This window comes from Oreochromis aureus, linkage group 20 (genome assembly GCF_013358895.1).
Source record: "Oreochromis aureus strain Israel breed Guangdong linkage group 20, ZZ_aureus, whole genome shotgun sequence".
In the NCBI taxonomy this organism is placed as follows: domain Eukaryota; kingdom Metazoa; phylum Chordata; class Actinopteri; order Cichliformes; family Cichlidae; genus Oreochromis; species Oreochromis aureus.
The window spans coordinates 22294314-22315900 of record NC_052961.1 but is presented as its reverse complement, the minus strand read 5'-3'; the positions used below and the strand labels follow the sequence as shown (position 1 = coordinate 22315900).

Here is a 21587-nt window from a genome sequence, read left to right as displayed (position 1 = left end):
GAAGAAGATGGAGAGTCCCAGGTATATAACCCCTAGTGGGGGCTGTCCCCTTTGGAGGTGGTCCTGATGGTGTGAAAAAAGGTGTGGGTCATTAGCATTACCTGGGGTTAAGGGTAAAGTCACTATGAGACCTTGCCCCACCCCATGTGACCTATTTAGGTCACCTAAGGCAAAGTGTGAGTGGTGTATGAAGCGCCTGGGAGTGGATCATAGGTAGCTGACGGGTGGTGCTGCAGAGTCAAATCAGATGAGACATTTACTCTGGGCACAGAAGTGGATCAGTGAAGGGCAGCTGTGAGCGCAGAATTTCCTCAACACATTTCTATTTGTCTGGCAATTTGTGCAATTATCAAGTAGGATTGAGCTTTAAAACTGGCTGCACACGCTGATGATTGACCTCTTTTAAATTACAAAGAGACATGAGGGGTTCTCCCCAAAGTGTGACCTGCACGGGACAATCCGCTCAGTGTCCTTTAGTCATGCTGGTTACCACTATTGCTGCAGAAGCACTAAACTACTATTACCTGAAGCTTCCACCGCAGAGGTCAAGCAGCAAATCGTATGCATTAGTGTAACTTATAGCTGAAGTGTGTCAGCAGTATTTAGCCGACGGGGTATGGTGACTTTACCAGTCGATCCAATGCTGACGTGTGATTAATGGCACAACAAAAACCTGTCAGTTTACTAAGAACACAATAAAAAAAAATGCTTCAACTTTTACATCAGATTTATTTTTCTTACTCACATATTACATACAACAAAACTGTATTCCAAACATCCTACGAATAACCTTCAGTTACACTGGTTATAAGTGTTCTTGAATGAATGAAAAATTTACAGAAATATTGAACAAAATGCACGACGGAGAGCACAAGCTGCACCCGTGTCTCCTTTTTCTCATAGCTCTAAATATTTAACAAAAAATACATTTTTTTCAGCCAGCTGAAAGGTGCTATAAACATTTTTGACGGTTTGGGATAGAGGCACGCACCGACAGGCTACAGGACCAGACAGACCAGCATCTGACAAAAGTATTGCAGCGATACCATCTAGTGGTGTAAATGCATACCCCGAGAGTACAGACGTTTCCACCTGAACCGAGTATTTAAGCGACGGGTAAGACACCAGTCGTAACTCTCGGTGTGGATTCTCAGTCAGGGTTGGATCTAATACATAAAGCCTTCTAATTCTGGACCACCTCAAGATCCTCCTCCAACTCTTCATTCTTCTTCTCTCGTCTTTGAAACGTTCTTATAAACCTGCTTGCAGACTTGTCCTTCGCAGAACAGCTCCTAAAGAGAAAGGGTCAGAAAAGCTTTAATAATTACATTTTATTTAAATATAACAGATTAAAATGAGTTCAATAATACATAGTTTTTTAATTCTGTGTATTATGTAGAATGTCCAAATTCACAGTCTTACCAGATGAAGCTTGTCATCTTCAATCCAGTGAGTCCATCCCCTGTTCTTCTTCTCTCCAGTCTGTTCACATATTAGTTTGTTCCCCTCCCATCTCACGAGCGACTGCAAAGGGAACAGAGAAGCGAAAGTGTGAATCACGACTTGTTTTTCAACATGCATAATATTCAAAGTACATTAATTATCTATAAAAAAAACCCCTCCAATTATGATATTTATGATACACTCTAGCCATTCCCATTTACCTTCAGGTGTCTGTTGTCTAGTCCCTTTGTAAACTCATTAAATTCCTGGCCCACTTTGAAGGTGACCGTGTAGTTTCGGAAAGTGCTCGTGGTTTTGATGATGAACTGGTCCCCCTGCCGCTCAATTGTTTTCTTTAAGTTAAGTTTCGTAGCAATTTTTCGTAAGGAAGCGCTGATGCCTGGAAAAGTGGAAACAGAGGTTGAGCCATAGGCACAAATTCATTTTCTCATTTCTCGCACAGTTAAATGATAAATAGCCCAGCTGCCGTGTTTTTCTACAAAAGTGCATTTTGAATGAGGTGAATGCACATTCTCATGAGGGAAACAACACGCTTGAAGGACTTACCCAGCACAATCATGTAGTCGTCAAAGTTGACATTGCTGATCATCTCCCATTTGCCACTCAGGCTGGCAGGCATGTTGATGGACTTGACTTTTCCTTCTTTTGGGAAGCGTGTAAGTGCAAGGTGATCCTGAGCCGGTCAGGTGCAGACTGTTGAGAAGAGGCTGAGCCAAATGCTGTTTATATGAGGTCAGGAGACACAGAGGCAGGTGTGTCCTGTCACCTGAGGATGAGAGAGGTGAACTGATTTGTTCCAGAGTAAAGAAGAGGCCAGACGTGTCAGACTGGTGCAACAGTTCAGTCTAAGCATGGCTTTGAAAATTTGCCCCAGGCATCACGCCTTTATGGCATTCAAATCCTAGTGGTGCATGTTATCCAGAAGCAATGTTTGGATTTGAATGACAGACTGAAAGGCTTTTATCCTTTTCTTTTAATAAAACAAAAAGTTACTCAGAATTAATCACTTGTACAATGATGGCAAAGCAGTCACTCTATTTCTCTTACATAACTGCAGTAAATACAGCCATGTGAAAAGAGTTTTTACATGACTAAGTACACAAACTAAGTACACCCTAATTGCTTCGATAGGAATTAAGAAGGTAAGCAGCAGCAAGGACCTGCTGGAATCGTTGGAGATGTTACCAGGAGAAAGCCTCTTCTCTCTAAAAAGAAAAAGGCAGCACATGCACAGAAGAGTGGACCAAAGTTCCTCCACAACCATGTCACTTTCTGTTTGACTGAAAAATCAAACAGAAAGTTATAACTTCCAAGTTACTGTTTCTAAAGGTGGTTCTACAAGCTAATATATATAGGTAATAATAATAGGTAATAATCATGGGGTGTGCTAAGGGCTGCACAGTCCTGTTGAAATCTTTGTTTTTCACGACTATAAATGTTATATCGACCGATTTGCACACTATACTTTTTACTGCACAGTTAGAGAAATCTTAAATTGTGATTATATGTATTTATGATGTAGTGTAGTAGCTGGTAGGCATACATTTTCTAGCACTTTATCTTTTTTTGTAATGTTTTTGTACTATGTGTGAATTTGCTGTGGCACTGGACTCTGAGTTTCAATAATCTACATATTCCCAGTTAAAAGAAAAAAAAAATCATGCTTATCTCATTTAAGGTTTTATATTTATATAATAGTTGTAGAGGGAGAGGGATTTTAATATTCCAGTTGTCCAAAGCTGGCTTCAGACATAAACAGAATCAGACAGCTACTGATTCTTACGAACAGGGCCTACGTAAAAATGGCACACCTTTATGTGCAATGAGGAACATAGTGACACTGTTGCATACTCTGGCATGCAGTGTGAAAAGGATTGATGTAAGCCAAGTGTGGGAAAAAAAATAAATGAAACACATGGCACTTATCCAAATACTCAGGTGTTGTTGCTTCTTCTGACGGGGTGTCTTGTGACATGGGAAAACCACGTCAGGGTTTTTTCCCTGCCAAGACTCTAAATGTGCGTAAACACAATGCAGACGTATTAACTGCTTAAATAAAACACAGAGGAGTTTGGGATGCTAGCTAAAACATACTCAGAGTAAATTGGTAGAAATAATAATGTTTTTCAAAATTAATCATAATAAAATTATTATTATTATTAAAAAACTACTACTAATAATGATCAATTCTGATACTAATGATGATGTTCTCTGTTATATTTTAATTTTAAACCCCATTACTGTAATCAAATCTCTTCATTTGGCTGATGTTTTGTTATTTCACCTGAAATCTAAAAGTGAGGATGATCCTGCGAGATAATCAATTTCATCATGAAAGCAAAGCTGAGACTTTACTGGAGATATTTAAGGATTCTTATCTGTGCGATAAAAGCAACAATGAACGGCTCACAAGGTGGAAAACAAAGAGTGCTGTTTATTTCTAGAATATCACAAATCATGTCTTTATTATCAGATCTGCAGAAGTGGGTATTTAAAGCGCACAGCCTGAGGGACAGCATGGAAAAATACAGCTCTAGGTACAAAAACATGTTGACTAACAGGCGTATGCTGAAGCCAGACATGGAAAAGATAACTGTGGTAAAACAAGTGTGATTCAATTAATTCTCTGTGCATCATCTGCTCACCATTTCACAGTTGAATGTAAATCCTTTGATTGACTGGAAACACATTTATGTGACCACTCATCTATATGATCTGCTGCTCGGTTATTTTGTGACCTTGTGTATTTTTCCACACACGCAAACAAAAAGTTCTGGCAAAGTGAAACTGTTACTAAATCACTTCACTCAACAACCTGAAACACACCCATTCTTAGAAAAGACCCCTGTTTAGTGCAGGCACTGTCGGAAGCATGAATTACGTGAATTTGTGTTTTGTTTTAAATTCACAGTCAAATTTCCTCAACTTGAGGAAGCACCCGTGTACCTCTGGAGGGGCGCTAGAACCACATCTGCGTTTTTCTGCTCGCTCTCAGAGCTGTATAGGTCGTGCTCTTTGATGTAGTGAATGACGCTGTCTGGCAGCAGGTATCTGACGCTCTGGCCGCGCCGCAGCGACCGCCGCACATGAGTGGCTGAGATGTCGTTAGTCACCCATTCGCGGACGATATGGATGTTCTTGCGATACTTCCACAGCAAGTCTGACTGGTGGATGAACTTATATGGATCGCTGTTGCTGCGGGTGATGCAAACCAAACCGTGGCGGCCCACGATCTCGGCGATATCCTCCTGCTTCCACATGTTGGGAATCCCAAAAGACTCGAGGACGTCAGCCCCGCACAGCAACATCAGCTGAAGGCCATCTGAGCACAGAGAGACAAGTTAACTGTTTTTCTGTCAGCACAACACAAGAGTCAACTAATCCACACTGTGCATATGCTTCAGGTCAAAAATTTTAGAACACCTCAGTTCTTCCAGTTTTTTATTGAAATTCAAGCAGTTCAATGTCTCATTGTACTCTGAGATTAAAGCATAGAAAGATAAAGTTAAAAAGGAAACCATAGAATCCATTTCTAAATCAAAATGTAATCTAAACTTTTGAATCATCAAAGTAGTCACCTTTGGCAGAGAGAACAGCTAAATACACTCATGGCATTATCTCTACAATGTCATCTATCCATCCGTCCATCCGCATGAAAGTGAAGCTTTCGATTTACCAGTCAATCGACGTCCCTGTCCTCTACTATGGTCGCGAGCTCTGGGTAGTGACTGAAAGAATGAGATCACGGATACAAGCGGCGAAAATGAGCTTCCTCCAAAGGGTGGCTGGCCTCTCTCTTAGAGATAGGATGAAGAGTTCAGCCATCTGAGAATGGCTCAGAGTAGAGTCATTACTCCTCCACATCGAAAGAAGTCAGTTGAGGTGGTTCAAGCATCTGGCAAGGATGCCTACTGGGCAACTCCTGGTTGAGGTGTTTCGGGCACGTCCCACCAGAATGAGGCCCAGGGGCAGACCTAGGACCTGCTGGAGAAATTAGATCTCTCGGTTGGCCTAGAAATGCCTCTGTGTTCCTCGGGATAAGCTGGAGGAGGTGGCTGGAGAGAGGGAGGTCTGGGCGTCCTTGCTTGGGCTACTGCGCCCACGACCGTGCCATGGATAAGGAGAAGAAAATGGATGGATGGAAGTTTTTCCCAGCTGTGTTGCAGAAGTTCCCATAAATGCGTGGCACTTTTAGGATGGAGAGTGTGCTGGTCATTCCATTCTTGTTCCTTTTTCCTACTGTAGTTCTGGCACAGCTTGGACTTATGTTTTGGGTTTTTATCTTGGTGTAGGATGAACCCCTGACCAACTAGGTGCATACCAGAGGGTACTGCATGGCGATGCAGAACCATTTTGGTTCAAGGTGCCTCTAAATCTGTACATGTCACCAACATCCCGAGACCATCACGCTTCCTCCTCATATTTAAAAGTTGATGTCACACTCAACATGTTTTTTCTTGTTCAATGGTGTACAAAAGTAGGTTGGTAGGACCAACTGTCAAAGCTCAATCAACCGCCTTTGCTGCGGAACAGGTTTAAGTTCTTAATCCATTTCCTGTTCTCTAAAAAAGGCTGTTGTATATTTCTGAAATATGTATTTTTTAGTTTTAGGTAATATTACAATATTTTTTAAATCTCTGACAGTTCACTACTTACCTTTATGCCATTTCAAATTAATCATTGGACTTGAGCTGCTTGAATTTCAATTTAAAGAATGGAAGAATTGGGGTCTTCTTCAAGTTTGGACCACAGTGTATTCACTATCTATTCACAGGTCATGGGGCAGAACAGTGCATACGTTACTGTTGTAGGAACTGCCTGAAATGTTACACATAAAATCAGATTCTATGTATTTCAGCTTCTGCATCAGCTGAGTTTGAAGGTGTGGAATAACAAAGAAGTGCGCTTACTGGAACTCGCCTACATTAGCTGCGAATAAGAACACACCCAAATGTCCTAATGAATTGTCAGTGGTCATCTTGCATTGCAGATCATTGCAGGGTTGAAATTTTGATGAGGAAAGAGAGTGATTCATGGAATAAAGAAGAAGATATCCGGTTCTGCTGCACTGGTTTTAAACTGAACTGCTGACATCTTAACCCTGTAACGCCAAGTGTAACATATTTGATACATGAGATTTTGTGACCTCTGCATCTTCTGTTTTCCATTTTTTTTCCTGAATAAATTGGACAGTAAATATTTAAGTAATACATTGCACAAAAATGCCAACTGTAGCTCACATATAACTCATATATGCAAACTGATAAAATTGATATTTCATAAATCTTTTCTCAGAATTTTCTGGCAATTATACTTCATGGTTCAAGCTTTACAGGGTCAAGCGATGCTAGTAGAACTTAAATGCAAAGCATAGCATGCACTTCAACATGCCAGCTTTTGCCTTCAGCAAAAATTCAAGTGCTTCCATAATGCATATTTTTCCCTTCCATCCCCCGGAGGCTCAGCTCGTGCTGTTAACACCACACCTGTGTATCCACACCCTAAACCCATTCTCTTGTCAGTTAAGCTGCAAACAGGAAAATCCTGACAACTACGTTTGTTGCATGGCTTGTTTGATGGACAAGAAAAGTTACAGACAATGACAGGGAGGTAAATGTATGGCATGACTTACCTCTATGTTTGTGATAATTCTCTTCTATGCGCCTCTTTTTTGCATACTTGATCGTGTCCACATCATCGAAGTTCTGCTCTGCTTCAAGAAGCTCCTCATAGTGATGCCTGTAAATTTACAAATTGAAATCAAAGATTTTTATCAGGCAAAAACCACGCTGAGTGTGTACTGTATTTACAGTTTGCTATAAAGTGGAAAAAGGCTACTATTGGTAGTTGTCAGTCAGCAAATTAGTGCTCCAAAATCCAATTCTCGTTATGCTAAACGCATTTGATCTTATTATTAAACTGCTTTTGTGCCTTTTATGGGGTTTTTTTTTCTTCAGGTCTGTGAGGCTGCAGTTGGGATACTATTTCAGATTCTTTTCACCATCAGCATTTAATAATTTCAGCCTTCACCTTAAATAATTAAGGAATTTTGATTGACTTTGTCTGATCTCGTTTGAACTGCACCTGCAAAGTTCTGGGAAGTATTCAGCAAATCATAACATGTATCAAGTATCATACCAGTAAAGGCTCTCACATTTCCTGACTTGCATTTCTTCCTTTTCCTGTTGCCACGAGAAAACAGATGACAAAGATTCTAAATAATGATTTCATTTATGTGAGGCATAATGATGTTAATTATCTAATATCTAATTAAGCCTGCACAAGTTTAATTTTAATCCCTAAGGTTTAAATCAAACCTCTATAATGGATTTTGTTACTTTAAGAATTAATTTATCTAGAAAAGGATAAAAAGTTTCAAGACATGGGTTGAAAAATACAGAGTCTATCATTCAGCAGTGTGTGAGCCAGTGTAACTGCAGGGTGTTTGACGCTTTGTGTGTAAAAATAGTTCATACTACATGATGCAACACACACACACAAACCAAATCTAAAGAATTCATCAATCAATTATCATTAAGGTTCCCAGTAATTATCTACATCACATGTCATTTAAAGATGCTTTAGGTTTGGGAAATCAGTATTTTAATAGGTTTATTACTTGCAGTGGTAATGTTAAGATAATAGAGGAAGAAGTGGGCAGCTTGGGGTGAGTCAGTAATAAAGGTGAATCAGAAAACAACAGATAACAAAACAGTAAAGGTCACAGGTAGTGTCACACAGTTTTTGTCTCAAGACAAACCACATACACCACACAAAAGCACTCCCAGCACTCAGACGCAAGAAATGTCAACTCACCGAACTACTTTAGCTGTTTCCACCCACTCTGGCTGCAAACTCTCCCAGGAATCCACCATAACCCAGTCTGAGCTTTCGGTAGCCAATCGAGTCATCTCCAGACGGTGGCAGGCTTCAATCAAGCCCTTTTTCTTATATGCATCACCCACTGGAGAGATGATTCCTCTCACCACCTTATACTGACCTTATGCACAAAAGAAGACATGTGTTTAAGTACTGGTCAGGTAAAATATTATATTTGACCTCAATTATTACTAGTTATTACTAGCACTTTTCCTACAAACATATACAAAGGTCATTACAAGTTTGCAAAATATAATAATAATAAGTGTAAAATTTGCATAGTATTTGAAATAAGTTCAGTTTTTCCTGCATAATGTATTTTCTTTTAATTTTTGAGATGAATTATTAGACTTTATTGGACAGAACAGTAGAGTAGACAAGAAATGACACACGGGAAACTGTCTGAGCAGAATAGAATCCAGAATCAAAGAAACCAGCATTTACTGAATAAATAATTGGTTGTAGATAGTCGATAGTGTAGTGGTTTACACATTAGCCTAACAAACAAAAAGATCCCTGGTTTGATCCCAGAAGGAGACACAAAGGCATCCAGTGTAAAGATCTGCCAAATCAAAATATGTGGTGAAATGCAAAGTGATTCCAGCTGGAGAGAAGTTGGGGGTTGGGGTTGGGTCAGGAAGGGCATCTGGCATAAAACTCCCAAATGAAACATGAGGCACAACCTAATAGTGTCTATTAATAATGCAATATTAAAATACTGCCAGCTTTTCTGTAGTGTCATATTAATCAATTTACAAAAGCATAATCCCTTCTTGAACTAGACTACAGGTATAACAATTTTATCCAAAACACTTGTCTCTCCAATGTACTGATTCACAATCCCTTTTTAAGACAAAGCTACCCCTTTCACTTAATTTTTGCCTGTCCATCCATCTTCCTCTGTTTATCCATTTCAGGATTGCTGGGGGTTGGATGCTTATCCCAGGTGTCATAAAGCAAGAGGGTACATCCTGGGTAGATTGCCAATCTGTTGCAGGGCTAACATATAGAAACTGGGAACCCTTCATGCTCACATTTGCACCTACAGTAATTTTAGAATCACCCCATGCATGTCTCCACGTCGGGTGACTGTGGGAGAAAGCTGGAGTACCCAGAGAGAACTAACTAAATCTAACTAACTACATCATAATGATAATATTTGAGATTTTAGCCTTTAGAATAACTCAGTTCAACAGCATGGAGGGTAACTGAATTAAATCTGTGGTGTTCACAAAACTTGGGAAAAAATGAATGAATAACTGATAAAGGTGGAGATGCATCGCAATAAAAGACCCAATTGTCATGTAACTCAACCTGTGTCTTCCAGGTGATCTCGAGCCAGTTCAAACATCCTCATGTGCATGTTGGTGATGGGGTTGAAGGACCCGCAAGCCAGCAGGACCACTTTGGTTATACTGTGACCCTCCATGGCTCATACTGGAGCTGGGTTTGCACAAACAAGGAGAAGAAACGAAGACTAATTAAACTTGGCTGATCACATGTCAAGAAAGGGTATATTTGTATCAAGAGAGTAGTTTAACCTCGTTTAAAGTTAGAGTCTGTGAGCTTCATTAACTAATTAACTACAAATGTAAAGAAAACTAAAGCTTGACGCTTTATCTTCGTTAAACGTTAGCATTCGACTATAACAAGTAGCTAACTTTAGCTTATCTATTGAGCACACAGCGCGAGCCTCCTTTTACATCAAAGATTCACGTACGGGACCCTTAAACAGACAAAGCATGAACTCGGTGCTTAACTCAAAAACAAATTATGCGTTTTTAATATAATGTCAAATATTGTAGTACCAAGAGAAACGGCCACAGATACCATTTGTGTTTCACCCGCTTCCTCTTTGACGTCACGGACTACGCTGTAAGATCCCCTAATCTGATTGGACACAATAGACCAGGAAGAGGTGAACCGCACCCGCTCTGGTGGTGCTGCGTTCACAATCACAAATTCCCCAAATCCCAAACGTCTCGACTAATAGTAAACGTGTTATAGCCGTGTTTTTAAGTAATTATTTTTTAATTTTCCTCTAGTACGGCCACCTTCTTTACGACAAACTCTTCAGCAAATGCTAACATTCTACTAAGGCTGATTTGCAGCTGTTTACAAAGAAAGTCCCGGTAAGATGTTTTCCTTTTAGCATCCACGCTAGCTGTTTAGCTAACAAAACAACTTGGACTGTTTGCATGAACTTCCAACACACAGATAAATTTATCCTATCAGTGTAGTCGCCAAAGAGACTGTTAGATCTGATAAAATGTTATGTTTTTTTCCACTAACTCCAAGAGCTCTGCACTCATCGAGTGGAAATAGCACGTTAGGTCATCTTTGAGTTATCTGTGAAGTACCTCAGCAACAAAACCTAACGTGATCTGTTGTTTGGTCCCAGTTCTCCCAGTTCCCGTAGAAAAAATAGGATTTTAACTGAAGATGGCCTCTCGAGGAAAATCAGAAACTGGAAAATTGAGGCAGAATATGGAGGAACAACTTGACAGACTAATGCAGCAGCTTCAGGACCTGGAGGAATGCAGGTGTAGTACAGAAAAAGAAAAAAAATAAACTCCTCCTGTGTGCTTTTTGTATATGAAAATCTGGCATGCAGTACCTGAAGGATAACAGAGAGAATAAAAACAGTGAGTAAATAAATGCTTCTCTATTCTTCTGTTGTGTCTCAGTTTTCATTCCTTCATTTGTTTATTCCAGAGAAGATCTGGATGAGGAAGAGTACGAAGAGACAAAGAAGGAAACTTTGGAGCAGCTGGGTGAATTCAATGACTCCTTAAAGAAAATAATGTCAGGAGATATGACACTTGTGGATGAACTCAGTGGGATGCAACTGGTATGGACAATTAATGTGCTACTACTGTGTATTAGGAGTGTATTAAATAGGTTATAGCACATTGATTAAGAAAACTGATGATTAGTAAAATATCAGAACGTTCAGATGTTTCTGTCTTCATCAGGCGATCCAAGCTGCCATCAGCCAAGCCTTCAAAACCCCGGAGGTGATACGACTTTTTGCTAAGAAGCAGCCAGGACAGCTGAGAAGCAGACTGGCAGAGGTTTGCAATGTCAAATTTATATTGTATAATACACACACACACACACACACACACACACACACACACACACACACACACACACACACACAGAGTGTGGTAAGAAGTTTACACACCCACCCATGTGGATGAATATCATGTTAATTTTGGGCATTTAATGATTTCTTTGATGTTTCATTTTTACTTTCTATATTACTTCTTTTTTATCTTTAATGACTTGAAAAAACATGAATTGTGTGCACAAGATTGAATTTAATTTGGATTTTCTCTAAACCATACAGGCTCAAACATAAACATACACCCCTACTAATATTTGGTTAAATTGTCATCCCCACTTTTGGATAACATCAACAATCTTCTGGCATACTTCTTGCTGGATATTTAACCGATCTTCTTGGCAGTGTTGGCAGAATCCAGTTAAATTGGTTGGTTTCCTGGCACAGACACGACTTTTAAACGCAGTCCATACATTTTCAACAAGGATGGGGTCGGGGCTTTGGGAAGGTCATTCCAAAAGCTTAATGTTAGCCTGTTTTATCCAAACTGAAACCAGTTCTGATGTGTATTTGGGATCATTGTTCTGATCATGTGGTGTGTTCATTTGAGGTGAAGTTGAAGAATTGAGGTATTCCTCATCCTTCATTATTTCATCCACTTTGCACAGTGTACCAGTGACACTGGCAGCAAAACAGCTTAGTTAGTAGAACTTAATTTTTTCAAGTTAAAAGACATGTAGAACCTTTAGCGCCAATTATTATTATTTAAGTGAGCATATGTCTATATTTGAGCCTATTATTTTCACCCTGTGTGGATTGGAGGAAATCCCCCAAAAATTCAAAGTTGTTTTAAAATTCTTCTTTTTTAATATCATGAAAGATGTTTGCTTTGAAATTGTTTCACTCTGGAAGAACAGTTCAAAGAAATTATCAAAAGCCCCAAATTGCCACGATTGTACGCAAATTTCTGACCACAACAGCAGAGTTCAGTCACACCTCAGTGTTTATGTGCAGATTCATTTGCCTGACAATTTCCCAACCGGTGTGTGACGTACTGTGCAGATGGACCGCGATGTGATGGTGGGAAAACTGTCACGGGACGTGTACACGCAGCAGAAAATGGAAATCCTCACTGCCTTGAGAAAACTGGGGGAGAAGGTGAGGAGCACTCAGAGCACACATGATTAGAGTCGAGGATGATTCAGCGGCTTGTGCCACGTAAAGTCTGAACTGATTCATTTCAGTCATGCAGCCCTCACTAGCTGCCTCGAAATGCCTCAAATGTTTCCTTTCACTCATGTTGTAATTACGTGACAGCTCACCCCAGAAGACGAGACTTTCCTCACTGAAAACGCCACAGCGACCCTGAGCCAGTTTGAAAAAGTGACTGCAAACCAAGGTGAGCATAAAGGTGATTTTACTACAAGACAGATCATTTTCTCACATATTTCTGTTGACCTCATTTTGCCTTCCTTTTTTCAGGGTCTGAAGACAAAATAATGGCTTTAGCTAGCTCTGGTGTGAAAACAAAGTCATAGCAGTTCTGCAAAAAAAAGTGTGTTTTTAACTAAGACAAAAATGTGCCATCCAATTATGGATTTTCTAAACAATCAGTGCGCTTTTAAGTGCTACTGCAGACGCTGACACTTTTTAACAGTATTGTTTTATATGTACACGTCAATCTTTGTAAATGTCTTTTAATCGTCCAGATAAAGTGTAAAAATGTATTTTAGGTACGAGCGTGTGATTTGTTAAAAGGCGCGTGAATGTAGAGGACGGCGCAGACAGTTTGTTATTATGATCTTGTGGTTTGTGCAGTGATTCTTTATTCCAAAATTTCAATATTCAACAGTGCTGTTTTTATGATGCTGATTTCCTTCAGGGTGTAGTTTTATTTCAGCTAGAACTGTGCCGTCTGCAGGACTCTGGATAAAATAATAGAAACACTGCATGTGCCAGAACTACAGCGCTTCAGATGATCGGATCTGCCTCGATTAATATGTACACTATAACCAATTTACAATTGCATTTATATATGAATACATTTGTAAACCACTTGTGTGCCGATGGGATGTAGAGTCTGATGATATCTTTAGTAAAACTTGACGAGTCTTAGCACATTTCAACTAAACTGGTCAGAGTCTGCAGGGTGGATTAGAGCAGCCGTCGTCCAAGAATATGAGAATCATAAAGTTTTATTAATAGTGTGGGTCTTCAGTCTGTTCATGGAGAAAATACAGAGAAAATACAAAGATTTTACAGGATGAAGTAATGAATTGAGAGGCTTTACCACTATTCAGTGTCACTTGGGTGTTTCCATTATTTTAATGAGTCCTCTATGCATTTATTATCATGTAATTCAAACTGATGACTGTAGTTTCATATTGACAGTGATAGTTTTTAAACTCGCATCAGAGTCTGTGTAGAAGTGAATGTCACAATGTTTACAGCATTAATCTTGATATTCTTGCTACTTTTAATGTGAGTAAAAAGAAAACTAACAACAGGCTTCGTGTTTTATTTCCCGCCATGTACACTCACCTGCCACTATGTACACCTGTTCAGCTGCTCATCAGCATTAATATTTTATCAGCCAATCACATTGCAGCAACTTAATGCATGTAGGCATGGTCAAACAGAGTACCAAAATGCAGATTTAAAGTGACTTTGAATGTGTCATGGTTGTTGTCTTCAAACATTTTGGGCATCGAATAAACACCACAGCTTACCGGAGTATTACTGCAGGCCATGTCCATCACTTTATGACCACCGTGTATCCATCTTGAATCTTTGCCACAAAGAATTAAGGTAGTTCTGAAGGCAAGGAGGGTCCAACTTGATACTAGCAGGTTAAATCTAATAAAGTATCTCATCAGTGTGTTCACTGTTACAGTCATGGCTGCTCATTTTAAACACGGCCAAAGTCTGAAATAATGAGATCGGCAAACATTCAAGTCGTCCCGTTGTGCCTAAAGCTTTGGCTTCAAACTGCTCTCAAGGTTCACTTCAGACATTTTTCAAATCTTGGCTCTGTATGATGTCACTGAGAGTGGACATCATAAATATGCTCTCAGCACAGGAGGCCCACCCACCTGCTGTTCAAACCCGATTTTGAGGGGCACCCAATTCTAAGAAAGGGAACTGAGAAATATACCCAAGCATTAAGGCCTTACTGGTATTACTGGTGGTTCTACTATACACAGTTTGAAATGTGAATCATGCAAAGCAGCCCTGGTAGAGCACAAAAATAAAAGCATGGAGTTTAAATCCACCAGCTCTATAGTTTATCGTGGAGCTGTAGCAGATCTCAGTTTCACCACCAGAGGGCAACAATGCTCAATATTTAAAAAGAGACTTTCCACAGCACCACCCAGGGTGTGTTCCCATGCTGTGCAATAGAACAATGTTTACACTACAGAATACAATGAAGGAAATCAAGAGCAGACGTAAGTTATACCCCATCTCGTCATCCTTTATTTTGTTTACGAGCAAGCATCAACTTCACTACATTTGCCTTTGAACTGGTAGAAAAGAGAGCAGCTCCAACAAGCACAAAGGAAACATCCAACCACGCTGAAAACACCGTCACAGTCCCATTTTGAGCAGATTTTAAAACAAAGAAAAAAAACATTTCTGGAGTGTCATGGATGTGTGAAACAGACAATCTGAGAATCAGTAGTGTATCACGTCTCCTTTCTCACTCCGGTCTCATAGGCCCACATGGAGCGTACACACACACTTGTGGTTCATGCAAAGTCAATATACCCCCCACCCACCCAACCTTCCTTACTTACTCCGTCTTGGTGTTGTTACAGTATGGCTGCATTTCAGATTGTTAGGCAGTGACATTCATTGGGGGCGCACCAGAAAGCACACAACCCGAAAAACGAGATGCTAGTTAACCTTTCAACTGTAGCTGAAATGTGGACATGAAGTGTTTGACACAATGAAACCGTGAGAACTGCGGCACTGACAGGCATATATACTCTTGTGAAATTTCATGCTGCCCTCAAAAAAATTAATAAAATTGTTTCTCAACAGCTCAAGCAACAGGACACTGTTCAAAAACAAGAAGAAAAAAAAAAACTCACCTTCCACTATACACAAATAGGCCAGTATACCCGCTGTATGCTGCCAAAGCAATTTCATAATGTACATCTTTTAAACGTGGATTCCGTCAATATGATTTTTAAGTACAATATCTATAGAAGATACAATGTGGATCTACTTCCTCTACACATCAACAAGGACACGTGACATCTATGTAAAATGCTTTCACCTGTAATAAAACTAGCGTCGGCCTATTATCGCGACAAACTGAGAGAAAACGTCTCCCCAGCTACGAAAGAAATCTAGCATTAAAAAAAACAAAAGAGCACGGATAAGTGTGTTTGTTAGACCAGCTAATTACGCTATGATCGGCAAAAGGCACTCCCATCTCAGCCGGCTCAGACCTGGCGCCCCCCTTTTTACATTTTTTTTTTAGTTTTTTAGTTTTTTAAAACAAGCCAAAGTCATCGTGGAAGGGAGACTGTTCACTACGTTTCAAATACACACCTATTAAAAAAAAAATAAAATCAAATAAATCAAATGGATTCACTGAGCTGAAAACAAAAGTAGCCTGGAAACTTTTTACAACAACAATAATAAGCATTGAAGGTGTTTTTAATCAATTTTGGCCTCTGAAAACAGATTTGCACGCAAAGACTTTTCCAATCCTGATAATGCCATTTTCTGCACAATCCAATGCCCCAAACATGGTCGTAATAAATGCAGGTTTGGGAAACGCTTATATTTTACTCTGTACCCCAAAAAGACGAACACTAAAATCGTTCAGTGTGACGGCACGTTTTTATCTGGTCTGATGAAAGATTATATACAACAGTTATGGACAACAGTGTCTGAGAGGAGACAAGAGGTTGGACACCCTTTCCCAATCGTAAGCTTCATACTAATACCCGAAGGAAAATAAGTTTACCAAATGTAAACAAATATCTTTGAACAACTCTACAGTACAGTTTCATGTACAATAAAATCTAGTGGTCTACTGCAAAAAAATATCTCACTTTAAGATTCAAAGAAGATTCATTTTTAAAGTGTTTTCCTGCCGTAAGCATCCCAGCCAACGAAGACGACGATGCTTCAGCAATAAGCAGACAGTTTAAAAATGTACCTCATACAGGCTATGTATTATTATTTTAGGTAAAATAGCCGTGCCATGAAAAGAAAAAAAAACATTGCCAGCAATTCAACGATTCAGCCAGTCTCCACTAAAGCTCATAAACATTTTCTTTCAGTAGCTTGAAAGGGTTTCTCCTTGAACCACACCAGGGACAGGGACAAAGGTTTTAAAGCTGCTGAGGACATTTTAGTACCCTTATTTTCACCAGGAACGGCACTGCTGAGCCGATGTTTGTGATTCCACATGACATTTTCTGAAACTGAAAGAAGATTCCCTCTGTAGTGTACATCAGTGAGATCTGCTGGGAATGAAATAACACTAAAGCCAGGAGTAGAGCGTTGCAACGCGTGCAAGCGAAGCAAAAGCATCATGTGAAGCTGAAACCGTCAACTAAGTCCTCTGCCTACGAGAAAGCAAAAGAAACTACTTTACTCCTCGCAAAAGATTAAAGAAAAGGAACGAAATGGACACCTTTTTGTCATGGAAACCTCCGCTGAACAGTCCTCGGTTTCGCATCATGAAGCGAGACATTTTGTACAAGCGTGATGGAACAGCTTTTGCAGAAATTCAGCGGCATGCTGCGACAGCCTGTGTGACACAAATAGTCTACATTACATAATCGTAGATATTGGACCCCATTGATTAGGTCTTCACTAACACATTGACTAATTACATGGTTTCATTATATTTACAAAAATCTTTAAAAAGCAATTTATTTCTCTACACATGACTTCCCCAAAATTTCTCCATGCACTAAAATGAAAAACAAAAAGAAATGGAAGAGGAAAATGCAGTCTACTTGTTAAAAGCATCATTTTCGATTCACTGTGGACTACAAGTCAAGAAAACCCAAGTCGGAGCTAGTTGTGAAATTAGCGAATAAATCTACAAGCATTAGCAAAGAATATACATCAGGAGAAGCGATTACTCTGCTCTTCAAAGCCGTACATCTGAGAGAAAACAAAAAAAGTGCAGGGTTGGCTTCCTCACACAGTTCCAATGTAAGCCAGGTTTTCCTGGGAATTAAAATATAATAAATAAAAAAAAAAGTCAGCAATCTGGTGATGACTACACTACACTGAGTACCACCACTAAGATAACAACAGGAAAACCTTGACCATATATACGCTGAAGGGACTTTATGTTTCTCCTTTTCTTGATTTTTTTTATTTTATTTTTGTTAAGTTTTTACATCATGGCTCCTAGACATGAAACTGCAGGGAGTGCTGCATGTGTGAGAGAGAGTGTGTGTGTGTGTGAGGGAGGGAGTATGAGTGAGTTTCTGATGTGTGTGTCGGGAGCTCTTGTTTGGGTGTCTTGTGTGTGTTTAGTAGGTGAGGGTGGAGTCGTCCCACTCCAGCTGCTGCTGTCTGCTGGCCCCCTGCTGGTCCTCCGGCTCGCCGCCCTCCTCGTCTTCGCTGCTCTCTGACTCAGCGCTCGTGATGTCATCTTCTTCCTCGCCGTCCTCGCTCTCCTCCTCCTCTTCTTCCTCCTCCTCGCTGCTGTGCTGGTCCTCGTATGTCTGCGTTAGTGACAGCGAGAGAAAAGATGGAGACTGTGACTGTGGGCACTCATTTTGTGATCTTAACTACTCAATTACTTAAATCAGTGTTAGAGAACTTTACACAGGTCATGGCTTTGTTAAGCACCGTGCATGTTACCTTCCTGTTTCACATCATTTTCATGTATGTGTGTTTGGACAACAACACAGCAGCCTCTGCTAATCTGACAAGTGCAGGCTCCTTTAGATGTTTTCTAGCAAAGACTAATCTGGCCTTCTTGTAAATCTTCTGCATTCCCTTTCACGAAGACGTCTCTTGATTATAGACTCTTGACAATAATACGCCAACCTCCTCAAGATTTTGAACCATTGAAATAAATCTGCCATCGTGCACTTTAGTTGTCTTCTGTGGTCTCACAGGCTGTTTTGGTGCTGCTGAGCTGGTCAACACTTGGAATAAGCTCCACGTCGTTCATCTGCAAAGCTTTTGCAAAACTGGAGCTAAAAGTCTGCCCTTCAATCACATCTTGTTTGCTTAAAGTCCTCTGTGGTGGTGACAAAAGTGTATCAAGTCCACTGTTCTGAATTTCACATATTAGAAAATACTGGGGCCATTAGACACAATAAAAAAACCCAGTCAGAGCAGTGAGCCTTTCAAGGTGAACTCACACATCAACCAAACCTAAATAGATTTGGACATTTCAAGTACACTTTGATGTAAATATGATGGAGGTTCAACACATCAGGTGAAAAGCTCACATGGGATGTAGATTAGCATTAAAAGGCAGCGATATACAATAAAACCACGGGAGAGGATTTAATGTCTTGCATTGCCTTTGAGAAACGCTGCATTACCTCAATAACTGTCTCCTACGAACCAAATCCATTCAATAAAAATAACAAACCTCTTTGAAAGAGTCATTTCCAAGTTACTCAGGATATTGAGAGTCTCATTTCAGCTCTGTTTAACAAAACAGAGCTACAAAAACCCCATCATCTTTTAACAAATCTGTATTCGACGGGCTAAGTCTCACTGGATAGTTTGTATAAGATCAGATTCATTTGGGTCAAATGTGTAAAGTCTCACTCAGCAGATGTGCTGTGGCAAACCACCTTTGTGATTTAGTCACCTGTAAACAGCAGGATGGGAGTTAAAGCAAATCAAAACGAGGTAAATAATCGGCCATTTTAACAAACAGTAAAGCAACAACGAGTAATTGAATGACTCAGAAAGACACGAATCTTCTTGTACAAATATATTCAGCCCACGAGCTGACTCATTCGCTTCATTTTGGGCTTTTGGGAAAAGAAGCCGCTTCCTTTCGTTTCATTCTTGTGTGTCAGTGAGGTAATGTGACTTACATATTTGCAACAGAGTCTCTCTCGCGTCCCCGCAAGGCTGCTAATTACGAGGGGCTCAGACAAAACTAGGGCACAGTTTTAACATCACCCAGTTCGCATTAGCAGGCGAAAAGCTGTCTGGGCTACAGCCTAACACCAGCAGCGAAATTCTGTTAAACAGCTTTTCACCAGTTAATCACCATCATATTATATCTATCTATCTATCTATCTATCTATCTATCTATCTATCTATCTATCTGGTGCTTATTTTGCTTCCCTGCTTCCTTTCGTGTGGTTTTACCTCCATAGGGTTTACGGTGATGGTGAGGGCTGAATCGTCCCAGTCCATCTCGTTCTCCTTGCCGTTTTCCTGGTCCCTCATGGTGCGCTGGTGTGCAGCTCGGATGCGGAACACGCCCAGGATGATCATGAACACCAGGAAGCTGACGCACACCACGATGACAATGGTGGCAGCGCTGGGAACCACTACGAGGAGGTAAACCACATCAGGAAAAACACAGTGATTAGACGCAAAACAACACTTCACCATCTAATCTGTGGAGACGCAGCTTCCACAGCCGCTTTGGCTTTATGGCGTGCTCCCAGCGATCTGAACACACGTGCTTTTGGCTGTTCAAGGTGTGCGTTTTTCTTTAAATAGGTTAGCCCGTCTCGCGCCAACCTGCTCCACTTTCAATATTAGCAGAAAGAGCCCTCCCTGACGCAGTGGCGAGCTTAGCGAGGCAGTCAGCTTAGAAGAATACAGAAGCCGGAAAATAAAAGGTCGTGCTCAGTGTGCGCTGCCTGTACAGATGTCACAAACAGCACTCAAAAGTAATCCCCGACTTGGTCTATTAAAAAACAGACACACTACCAGTGTTTCATACACGCCCCACTTCTGCTTAGTAGGCTGTAATCCTCCTGCTTCATATCACAAATCTTTTTCTACAGCAACAATTAAGCTGATTACTGGTTTGATTATGATATTTAGTGTTGCATTCAACAGATAAACACACGATATTGCAGCCAATACTGAGGAAAAAATAAACACTACTGCTTAATTTATTTTCCAGGCATCCTTAAATCAATTTATGCAGGAAAGATTTTTATACTTTGATTTTTTGTCTTTTTCCACGTCGCTGAAAAAGATACGTTTGATTTTTTCTTTTTTTTTTTTAAATTTTGGTGAATTGATGGCTGCAGATGACTACTGATTTTCTATGCAACCTGCTGAAAAAGGATGAAGCATTCTCCATGTTTCAGTACCTGAGGCCTGATGAGCGTTGACCAAGTTATGCCCAGACAGATCCACAGAGGCGTGATGGACAGGGTTGATGAAGTTGGGCTGCACCATGGCATTGTTGGCATGCTCCATGGGACTGGCTGTGTGGATTACATTAACCTACAGAGAAATAAAGACCACACGTGAAGTGAGGGCACACAAGTGTGTTGATAACACCATGACAGGCTGGTCACGGTTCAGTGTGCACGTGACAAACGCTCAGACGTACCTCGACCTTAAAGTCGTTGCTGATGTAGCGACCATTGAGTTCAGAGCAGACCAGTTTAAATTTCCTGTCAAAGAGAGCCTCGGTGTGCCAGTTCTTGTAACGGATAAGGTGCAGGACCTGCTCGTAGTTAGCCATGGTGTTCACACCTGGAACACAGAGAGGGGGGGAGGAGTGTTAGTGACAAGCTCTTGCTGGTGAAAATGTACTATTCCAGATCTTTTAGTCATTTTCTTTAATCTCACAGTACTATCAGAGGTTTTGCAGAAACCAGGGCTATACGCTAGATAAAGCTTCCTAGCCGAGCACTGTGATCTGTACCGGTGATGACGAGGCCCATGTTGGATGAGCTCATCTCTAAGCTGCGCTGCTGCAGCTGGGACATGTCCACTTCAAGGCTCTCGTGCTCTCCGTCCAGCTCGTCTCCCACCACAGTCACTTCACACGTGTCCAGGTTGTGCATGATTTCCTCCGACACCACAGTCTCTTGGACTGAAAGAACAAAAGGACAAAAACGATTGAGGAGAAAGATTTGGAGCACTCCTTTGAAATGCAGCAGTCTGCTGTGCCTGTAATGTATATTTGATGTTTGGCTTCACTCTGATCCGAAACCTGAAAATCTTAAAAGGATGAGGGAAAAAACAA

At 40.5% G+C, this 21587-nt stretch overlaps 4 protein-coding genes across 10 annotated transcripts in view; 1 reads left to right on the top strand and 3 right to left on the bottom strand.

Annotated features, from left to right (window-relative positions):
- Positions 1-709: 709 nt before the first annotated feature.
- Positions 710-2192, bottom strand: LOC116309706 (retinoid-binding protein 7). Its single transcript, XM_031726381.2, has 4 exons — positions 2011-2192; positions 1665-1843; positions 1423-1524; positions 710-1292 (listed from the first exon to the last, which is right to left on the bottom strand). Exons 1-4 carry the CDS (start codon positions 2081-2083, stop codon positions 1221-1223), a joined length of 426 nt encoding a protein of 141 aa, XP_031582241.1. The 5' UTR covers positions 2084-2192; the 3' UTR covers positions 710-1220.
- A 1686-nt stretch (positions 2193-3878) lies between these two features.
- LOC116309704 (nicotinamide/nicotinic acid mononucleotide adenylyltransferase 1) lies at positions 3879-10841 on the bottom strand. Of its 4 annotated transcripts, none has more exons than XM_031726378.2 (5): positions 10704-10841; positions 9658-9786; positions 8281-8464; positions 7097-7203; positions 3879-4786 (listed from the first exon to the last, which is right to left on the bottom strand). In XM_031726378.2, exons 2-5 carry the CDS (start codon positions 9770-9772, stop codon positions 4386-4388), a joined length of 807 nt encoding a protein of 268 aa, XP_031582238.1. In that variant the 5' UTR covers positions 9773-9786; positions 10704-10841; the 3' UTR covers positions 3879-4385. The 4 variants fall into 4 exon arrangements, with proteins under 4 accessions (XP_031582238.1, XP_031582237.1, XP_031582236.1 ...); XM_031726377.2 differs by lacking the exon at positions 10704-10841 and adding an exon at positions 10174-10259; XM_031726376.2 differs by lacking the exon at positions 10704-10841 and adding an exon at positions 10152-10219.
- On the top strand, positions 10745-13916 carry lzic (leucine zipper and CTNNBIP1 domain containing). Its single transcript, XM_031726380.2, has 6 exons — positions 10745-10886; positions 11059-11194; positions 11319-11417; positions 12473-12568; positions 12728-12809; positions 12893-13916. Exons 1-6 carry the CDS (start codon positions 10786-10788, stop codon positions 12946-12948), a joined length of 570 nt encoding a protein of 189 aa, XP_031582240.1. The 5' UTR covers positions 10745-10785; the 3' UTR covers positions 12949-13916.
- Positions 13917-16247: 2331 nt separating this feature from the next.
- clstn1 (calsyntenin 1) overlaps positions 16248-21587 on the bottom strand; it is a 37321-nt gene continuing 31981 nt past the window's right edge. For all 4 annotated transcript variants that reach the window (XM_031726394.2, XM_031726395.2, XM_031726396.2 and 1 more), the window contains 5 exons: positions 21264-21434; positions 20946-21091; positions 20701-20836; positions 19736-19920; positions 16248-18114 (listed from right to left, as the gene is read on the bottom strand). In XM_031726394.2, the coding sequence (XP_031582254.1) occupies positions 17920-18114; positions 19736-19920; positions 20701-20836; positions 20946-21091; positions 21264-21434 (833 nt within the window). In that variant the 3' untranslated portion in view covers positions 16248-17919. The remainder of the gene's footprint in view (positions 18115-19735; positions 19921-20700; positions 20837-20945; positions 21092-21263; positions 21435-21587) is intronic.

Excerpts from the sequence above, each read along its gene's own strand:
- LOC116309706 (XM_031726381.2), bottom strand. The coding sequence starts at position 2,083 with ATGCCTGCCAGCCTGAGTGGCAAATGGGAGATGATCAGCAATGTCAAC. Across the intron at positions 1,525-1,664 it reads TAGACAACAGACACCTGAAG|TCGCTCGTGAGATGGGAGGG; the intron begins GTAAATGGGAAT and ends TTCCCTTTGCAG. Across the intron at positions 1,293-1,422 it reads AAGATGACAAGCTTCATCTG|GAGCTGTTCTGCGAAGGACA; the intron begins GTAAGACTGTGA and ends CTTTCTCTTTAG.
- LOC116309704 (XM_031726378.2), bottom strand. The coding sequence starts at position 9,772 with ATGGAGGGTCACAGTATAACCAAAGTGGTCCTGCTGGCTTGCGGGTCC. Across the intron at positions 8,465-9,657 it reads AGATCACCTGGAAGACACAG|GTCAGTATAAGGTGGTGAGA; the intron begins GTTGAGTTACAT and ends TTTGTGCATAAG. Across the intron at positions 7,204-8,280 it reads GAAACAGCTAAAGTAGTTCG|GCATCACTATGAGGAGCTTC; the intron begins GTGAGTTGACAT and ends GTAAATTTACAG.
- lzic (XM_031726380.2), top strand. The coding sequence starts at position 10,786 with ATGGCCTCTCGAGGAAAATCAGAAACTGGAAAATTGAGGCAGAATATG. Across the intron at positions 11,195-11,318 it reads AACTCAGTGGGATGCAACTG|GCGATCCAAGCTGCCATCAG; the intron begins GTATGGACAATT and ends TGTCTTCATCAG. Across the intron at positions 12,569-12,727 it reads TGAGAAAACTGGGGGAGAAG|CTCACCCCAGAAGACGAGAC; the intron begins GTGAGGAGCACT and ends ATTACGTGACAG.